This window comes from Rhinopithecus roxellana, chromosome 10, assembly GCF_007565055.1.
Source record: "Rhinopithecus roxellana isolate Shanxi Qingling chromosome 10, ASM756505v1, whole genome shotgun sequence".
Taxonomy (NCBI): domain Eukaryota; kingdom Metazoa; phylum Chordata; class Mammalia; order Primates; family Cercopithecidae; genus Rhinopithecus; species Rhinopithecus roxellana.
The window spans coordinates 8,318,241-8,326,665 of record NC_044558.1 but is presented as its reverse complement, the minus strand read 5'-3'; the positions used below and the strand labels follow the sequence as shown (position 1 = coordinate 8,326,665).

Sequence of the window (8,425 nt, the reverse complement as noted above, 5' to 3'; positions counted from 1 at the left end):
CAGGCGCCGCTACCACGCTCGGTGTCTTTTTTGTATTTTTAGTAGAGACAGGGTTTCACCATGTTGACCAGGCTGGTCTCGAACTCCTGACCTCATGATCCGCCCGCCTCGGCCTCCCAAAGTGCGGGGATTACAGGCCTGAGCCGCCGCGCCGGCCCCAGGGGCATTCTCGAGAGGGCCTCGCCAAGCCGCACTCCTCCATTTCCCCGCAGTCGTCGCTAACCGAAGGCGCCATCCGGTGACGACTGGATGTGCGCGGCGGTGGTGAGGGGCCTCCGGAACCACCAGGTCCACCGCTGCCTCGGCCCGGGCGGAATCTGGGAAAGTCTCCGACAACCATTCTGCCTAAGAGCTTCCCAGTTGTGCACAGGTGAGCCCCGCATCCTAATGGGCGCCGGGCACGTGAAGTGTGAACCACGCCGGCCTCACTTGCTCCTAAAGGCCTGACGAAACCCCCGAGCCCACCAGGGGGCAGCAGAGATCCGACGGCCGCGGACCGAGGGAAGCTGGAGGGAAGTAGGAGGAAGGGGCAGGCCGAGCGGCTCAGCACGTAGATGCCAGCGCTGTGCCTCCAGGTTGCTTTACGGCTGCCGCAGACGGCTTTGCGGCTCTTTTCCCCTCCTACTTGATTTACGGTTCCTCCTCCGGTCTGTCTTTTTTTGCCCTCCGGCGCTGGGCGTGGGTTGGGACCTTCTTCCCAGAGACCCTCGCACACCCTTCCCATTCTCCTCTGCGCGGCCTCCATCTAAGCGCTCTTCTTGTCCGTAGCCTAGATCGAGCTCCCTGCGTGCACCGCGCGCTGTCGGAGGTGCGTAAGTGGAGGAGGAGAGCGGCTTCCCCCGGGATGGTTCTGGCCGTGGGTGTGGAGCGTGGCAAGGCTCAGCTTCCGAGTCGAGAACCTGGGGCTGCGGTGGAGCTGATCCTGAGGTCTCAGCGTAGAGATGCTGAGTCCAGAGGCCTGTTCTCGTTCACCGGCGCAGTGAGGGGCTCAGTATCGCGGCTTCCCGAGAGATGGGCAGGAAGGCGGGGTACGGGAAACCGAGCACCAGGCGCCGGACCCACGCGTCCAGCGGTGTAGGGTGCGCTCCTGGAGCGCTGCGGAGGGGCGGGGAGCTGAAGTGTGTTTTTTTTTTTTTTTTTTTTTTTGAGACGGAGTTCGCTCCGTGGTGGCGGTCTCAGCTCCTGAGACGCTGCCCAGGAGAGCACCAGGCGTGCCCGGTGAAGATGAGGTTGGTCGTAACAAGCTAAACGAAGCTGAGTTGCAGGGAGCGGGGGACGCTGGGAAGAAATGACTGATTTAAAAGGAATTTGACGCCGGGCATGGTGGCGGCCTGCCCGCCTGTTCCCGGGAGGTCGAGCCTATGGTGAGCCGGGATCGCACCCGTACCACGACACTGCACCCCGGGCGACAGAGCGAGACCCTGTCACGGGGAAAATAAATAAATAAAAATCTGACGCTCAGTTTGGCTGAGTATTGAGCCTTGTTACCAAATTGAGATAGAGGTCTGGCGCGGTGTCTCACCTGTAATCCCAGAAATTTGGAAGGCCGACGGGAGCATCGCTTGAGGCCAGGAGTTCTGGACCAGCCTGGCTAACATAGCGAAACCCCCTCTCTACTGAAAAATACAAAAACAGGCAGGCCTGGTGGCGGGCGCCTGTAATCCCCGCTACTCGGGAGGCGGAGGCATGAGATTCGCTTGAACCCGGGAGGCAGGGGTTGCCCACGGGTGAGCCGAGATGGCACCACTGCACTCCAGCCTGGGGGACAGGGCGAGACTCCATCTCAAAAAAAAGTTGAGATATGATTCACATACAATTAAATTCACCCCCTTTTTGAAAAAATGGAGACGTAGTCTCGCTCTATTGCCCAGGCTGGAGTACAGTGGCGCCGTCTCGGCTCACTGCAACCTCCGCTTCCTGAGTTCAAGCGATTCTTTTGCTTCAGCCTCCCGAGTAGCTGGAATTACAAGCACACGCCACCACACCCAGCTAATTTTTGTATTTTTCACCAGGTTGGCTAGGCTAGTCTCAACTCCTCGCCCTTCTAAAGTGCAGGGATTACAGGTGTGAGCCATCACGTCCAGAGTGTGCAATTCAGTGGCTTAGGTATATTCACAGGGTTGTGCAACCACCACCATTGTCTGATTCCAGAACATTTTTATCATCCCTAAAAGAAACCCTGAAACCCATTAGCAGACACCCATTTATGTCCTCCTCCTCCCAGCAGCACTAATCTGTGAATTTACCTATTCTCAGTACTGTATTATACACTATTTGTTCTTTCGTTTGGTTTATTTCACTTAATACAGTGATTCAAAGTTCATCTATGTTGTATGTAGCATGTATCAACTTCATTTTTTAGATAGCTGAATTATTTATTGTGTGGATATACCACATTTGTTTCTCCGTGATTGGATGGATATTGGTGGTTTTCTAGACTTTCTAGGTCTAGGCCTCCACGGAACTCGCAGTCTGAGGCACAGACATTTAAAACTTTGGTTTTTGGAAACTAGCGTTTAACTCTTGGATTGAGTCAGGTAATTCAGGGGTCTCAGGTCTGGTATTGTTTAGGGGAGTCTCTTTTTTATTTTTGAGATGGAGTTTCACTCTTGCTGCCCAGGGTGGAGTGCAATGGTGGATCTCGGCGCACTGCAGCCTCCACCTCCTGGGTTCAAACGACTCTCCTGTCTCAGCCTCCTCAGTGGTCGGGCTGACAGGCGCGGGCCACTACGCCCAACTAATTTTTGGTATTTTTAGTAGAGATGGGGTTTCACCATGTTGGCCAGGCTGGTCTCGAACTTCTGACCTCAGGTGATCCACCTGCCTCAGCCTCCCAAAGTGCTGGGATTACAGGCGTGAGCCAGTGCGCCTGGGCGGGAGTTTTGTTTTCTGTTTGTCTGTTGTGTTTTTGGGGGACAGAGTTTCACTCTTGTTGCCCAGGTCTCAGTGCAATGGCCCGATCTTGACTCACTGCCACCTCTGCCTCCCAGGTTCAAGCGATTCTCCTGCGTCAGCCTCCCAAGTAGCTGGGATTACAGGTGTGCGCCACCAGACCCGGCTAATTTTGTATTTTTAGTAGAGAAGGGGTTTCTCCATGTTGGTTACCCTGGTCTCGAACTCCCGACCTCAGTTGGTCCTCCCGCCTTGGCCTCCCAAAATGCTGGGATTACAGGCGTGAGCCACCGCGCCCCTCACGGAATGTTTTTTAAAGTCGTCTATTCTCAGTTCAACACTTACCAGGCCGTTAAGTACAGTGGTATCAAGCAGAGAAATGTTTGTGTGCTGGTCTTCTCAGGGAGGCAGAAACCGTCAGAGGTTGCTGTTATGTAATGTACACCAAAACGTGTTATCTTGTATAAACGGTATAGTTGGAGATGAGTGTATGAAAAAGGTAACTGAGCCAGCTGTGGGAGAGGATAGTTGTGCAAAATTTTGAGTCGCCCTCTGTACGCTTTCCCAGCTGTGTTCAAATAAGGTGACACTCTGCCTTCCTGTTTCAGCTCTGAGACTATACATAAGTGTTATTTTGGCTGTATACTTAGTGCCATTTTGTGTGTGTGTGTGTGTGTGTGCTTTTGGTGATTTCGCTGTTTACAATGGCCTCCAAGAGTAGAACTGCTATCTAGTATTTCCAAGTTGAAGGCTGTGACGTATCTTATAGAGAAAAGATAAGCTTTGAGATTAGCTTTGTTCAGGCACCACTTTTGTTGTCGGTTGTGAGTTCAGTGTTAATGCATTCACAATATATATTAAATAAGATGTCTTTAAACAGAAGCACACATAAAACAAGGTTCTGTATTGGCCTGTATTTCCCCTAGGAGCAGTGGCTCAGTATTTGCTAGTTCAGTGTTCATGATACCATCAAAGGACATAACTACCCTGAATAATGATGATTGACTCTCTCAGCAGTGGTTCAAGGGCGGAAAGCCTAGTGGATATTTTTCCATCTCTGCAGCTTTTAATGTTTCTTCACTCAGGGCACTCATTTTTAATACTGAACTGGCAGTTTTGATGTGGAGAGAAGCTAAAATAAGGCTAAAATGCTTTTCATACTCTGTGCTGGGTGGGGACTGTGCTGAGTGTTGGGGATTCAGTGATTAGCGTATGGCCCCGCAGTTCTCTAATGGCTGGGTGTGGGAGTGTAGAGAAATGATCATAGTGTGAGGGAATTAATCCTATATTCCCACAGGCTTTTTTTCTTTTTTTTTTTTTTGAGACGGAGTTTCACTCTTGTCACCCAGGCTGGAGTGCAGTGGTGTGATCTCGGCTCACTGCAACCTCTGTCTCCCAGGTTCAAGTGATTCCCCTGCCTCAGCCTCCCAAGTAGCTGGGATTACAGGCGCCCGCCACCATGCCTGGCTACTTTTTGTATTTTTAGTAGTAACGGAGTTTCACCATGTTGTCCAGGCTGGTCTCAAACCCCTGACCTCGTGATCTGCCCACCTCGGCCTCCCAAAGTGCTGAGATTTCCGGGTTCCCTTCCCACAGATTTTAAGACATACTTCAGGCCGGGTGTGGTGACTCTTGCCTGTAATCCCAGCATTTTGGGAGGCTGAGGTGGGCAGAACACCTGAGGTCAGGAGTTTGAGACCAACCTGGCCAACATGGCGAAGCCCTGTCTCTACTAAAACTACAGAAAATTAGCTGGGGGTGGTGGTGCATGCCTGTAGTTCCAGGTACTCAGGAGACTGAGGCACGAGAATCACTTGAACCTGGGAGGCGGAGGTTGCAGTGAGCTGAGATTGCGCCATTGTACTCCAGCCTGGGCAACGGAACGTCTCCGAAAAAAAAAAAAAACACATACTTCAGACTGTGTTGAGCTGCATAAGGCTTTAGAGGTAACGATATTTTGAGATTTCTTTTCAATTAAAAATTTTTTTCTACTTTTTTTTTTTTTTGAGACGGAGTCTCACTCTTGCTCAAGCTCGAGTGCAGTGGCGTGATATCAACTCATTGCAACCTTTGCCTCCCAGATTCAAGTGATTCTCGTGCCTCAGCCTCCTGAGGAGCTGGAATTACAGGCACCCACCACCACGCCCCGCTAAGTTTTGTATCTTTGGTAGAGACGAGGTTTCACCATGTTAGCCAGGCTGGTCTTGAACACCTGACCTCAGGTGATCTGCCTGCGTTGGCCTCCCAAAGTGCTGAGATGACAGATGTGAGCCACCGTGCCTGGCCATTTCTTTCTACTTCTGCCAATTCTTTTTAAGTACCATGAACATTATAGCACTGTGTTCATAAATGAAAATAGAAGAAACTTGCTCCAGTCTTGTTCATCGAGCCATTCTTTTTTTTTTTTTTTTTTTTTTTTTTTTTTTTTGAGACGGAGTCTCGCTCTGTCGCCCGGGCTGGAGTGCAGTGGCCGGATCTCAGCTCACTGCAAGCTCCGCCTCCCGGGTTCACGCCATTCTCCTGCCTCAGCCTCCCGAGTAGCTGGGACTACAGGCACCCGCCTCGTCGCCCGGCTAGTTTTTTGTATTTTTTAGTAGAGACGGGGTTTCACCGTATTAGCCAGGATGGTCTATGATCTCCTGACCTTGTGATCCGCCCGTCTCGGCCTCCCAAAGTGCTGGGATTACAGGCTTGAGCCACCGCGCCCGGCCCATCGAGCCATTCTTGACCTTCACAATCAGAATCTCACCCATCACCCTGTCACATCTCTCTCTTGTACTTTATATCCAGAGTCCGCCTGACCCGCTTCTTCAGCCCTCCACATATAATAAGAAATGCTTTTGTGAGCCGAGACTGTGCCATTGTACTGCAGCTTGGGCAACAGAGTGAGACTCCTCGAAAAAAGAAAAAAAAAAGAAAGAAATGCTTTTAGGTGATAAGGAAATGGAGAAGAATAAAACATCTTTGCCAGTCTTTACCTTTTTAATATCTTGAATTCATGATTTCTTGCCATAGCCACTATCCTAGTCCAGGCTCTCTCCCTTCTACCCCGACTTTTTTTTTTTTTTGATCATGTTTTTACTTCCTCTGGGAAAACACCTATCAGAATTTTGGGATCACGTGACAGGTATATATTTAATTTCTTTCTTTCTTTTTTGAGACAGAATCTTCCTGTGTTGCCCAGGCTGGAGGGCAGTGGTGTGATCATGGCTCACTACAGCCTTGACCCCCTCCTCGCCCCCGCTCAAGTGATCCTCCCAGCACAGCTTCCTGAGTAGCTGGGACTACAGGCATGCTCCACCATGCCCGACTAATGTTTCATTGCTTGTAGAGACAGCTATGTTCCCTATGCTTGTCTTGAACTCCTGAGCCTCAAGCGATCCTTCCACTTCAGCCTCAAGTGCTGGGATTACAGGCGTGAGCCACCGCTCCTGGCTACTTAATTTCTTTCTTTCTTCCTTTTTTTTTTTTTTTTGAGACAGAATTTCACTCTTGTTGCCCAGGCTGGAGTGCAATGGTGCGATCTCGGCTCACCGCAACCTCTGCCTCCCAGGTTCAAGCGATTCTCCTGCCTCAGCCTCCCGAGTAGCTGGGATTACAAACATGCGCCACCACACCCGGCTAATTTTATATTTTTCGTAGAGACGAGGTTTCTCCATGTTGGTCAGGCCGGTCTCGAACTCCCTACCTTAGGTGATCTGCTTGCCTTGGCCTCCCAAAGTGTTGGGATTACAGGCTTGAGCCACTGCCTCAGGCCTAGTTTCTTTCTACCGCACCCGGCCTAATTTCTTCCTTTTTTTTGAGACAGAGTCTCATTCTATCACCCAGGCTGGAGTGCAATGGAGTGATCTCAGCTCACTGCAGCCTCCACCTTCCAGGCTGAAGCAAGCCTTCCATCTCATCACCCTGAGTAGCTAGGACTACGGGAACATGTCACCAGGACCAGCTAATTTTTGTGTTGTTTGTAGAGATGGAATTTCACAATGTTGGCCAGGCTGGTCTTGAACTCCTCACCTCATGCAATCCACCTGCCTCAGCCTCCCAAAGTGCTGGGATTACAGGTGTGAGCAACTGCACCCAGCGCACCCAGCCTAGACCTATTTCCAAAATTAGAAAACCGTGAGGCTTTTAGAAAATGAGAAGAATATCTCCATGATGTGAGTGTGTGTAAAGGTTTCTTAGGGCTCAGGATGCCATAGAGTCACTTAAAAAAGCAAACACACACAAAGATCAATATGATTGATTACATCAAAATGTAATCACAGACTACTGTAAGAAAAGGAATGGGGAAGCACAGGGACCTCTTTGACAAAAGACTGATATTCAAGATCTATAAAGAACCAATAGGCCGGGTGCGGTGGCTCACGCCTGTAATCCTGGCACTTGGGGAGGCCGAGGCGGGTGGATCACTTGAGCTCAGGAGTTCGAGACCAGCCTACGCAACACAGTGAAACCCCGTCTCTACTAAAAATACAAGAATCAGAATTAGCTGGGCATGATGGCACGTGCCTGTAGTCCCAGTTACTTGGGAGGCTGAGGCTGGAGAATTGCTTGAATCTGGGAGACGGAGACTGCAGTGAGCCGAGATTGTGCCACTGCACTCCAGCCTGGGCGACTGAAAAGACTTCGTCTCAAAAAACCAGTAGGGCTCAAGGCCTGGGATTGGGCCTCTGCTGCTCTGCTCCCTGGGCCTGTGGCTCAGTCCGTAGAGTCGTCCTTTCTTTTTCATGAAGAGTAGTGTGCATTAACAGCTGAGTGGTTATCAGCCTGTTTCCTGCCAACTGTGTATGAGAGTTCCAGTTGCTTTGTGTCCTTGCCAACATTTGGTGTTGTCAGTCGTTTTAGTTATTCTGATGGGTGTGGTGTGTCATGGTCTTAATTTTAGTCCTCAGTCACTCATGGTGTTGAGCACTTTTTCCTGTGCTGATGACAACGTATAATACATTGTGAAGTGCCTGCTCAAATCTTTTGACCATTTTAAATTGGGTGTGTGTCTTTTTATTGAGTTGTAGGAGTTACTTATATAACCTTTATACCCTGGTTACCTGTCCTCTGTCTGCTTGCCTATTCATTTTCTTAGAGTTGTGTGATGAACAGAAGTTTTACATTTTGATGTAATCAGTTTTCTCTTATATTTTCTTTTATAGTTATTGCTTTCTGAGTCCTAAGAAATCTTGGCTGCCTTCAGACTGTGAAGATAATCTTTCATGTTTTCTTCTGTAATTTTTTTTTTTTTTTGGAGACAGAGTCTCGCTCTGTTGCCCAGGCTGGAGTGCAGTGGCCGGATCTCAGCTCACTGAAATCTCCGCCTCCCAGGTTCACGCCATTCTCCTGCCTTAGCCTCCTGAGTAGCTGGGACTACAGGCGCCCGCCACGTCGCCCGGCTAGTTTTTTGTATTTTTAGTAGAGACGGGGTTTCACCGTGTTAGCCAGGATGGTCTCGATCTCCTGACATTGTGATCCACCCGTCTTGGCCTCCCAAAGTGCTGGGATTACAGGCTTGAGCCACCGCACCCGGCCTTTTTTTTTTGAG

General features: G+C 50.0%; 1 protein-coding gene across 4 annotated transcripts in view; it reads left to right on the top strand.

Moving 5' to 3' along the window:
- The first annotated feature begins 240 nt into the window (after positions 1 to 240).
- RAD52 (RAD52 homolog, DNA repair protein) overlaps positions 241 to 8,425 on the top strand; it is a 37,919-nt gene continuing 29,734 nt past the window's right edge. Inside the window, exon 1 of one of the 4 annotated variants that reach the window (XM_030938661.1) lies at positions 241 to 370. Coding sequence is in view for 1 of the 4 variants with exons in the window: in XM_030938659.1 (XP_030794519.1) it covers positions 1,362 to 1,364 (3 nt within the window). In the remaining 3 variants the exon portion in view is untranslated. Of the gene's footprint in view, positions 371 to 673; positions 1,029 to 1,237; positions 1,365 to 8,425 lie in introns of those variants that run through there. The other 3 variants (XM_010363535.2, XM_030938660.1, XM_030938659.1) reach the window with 3 other exon arrangements.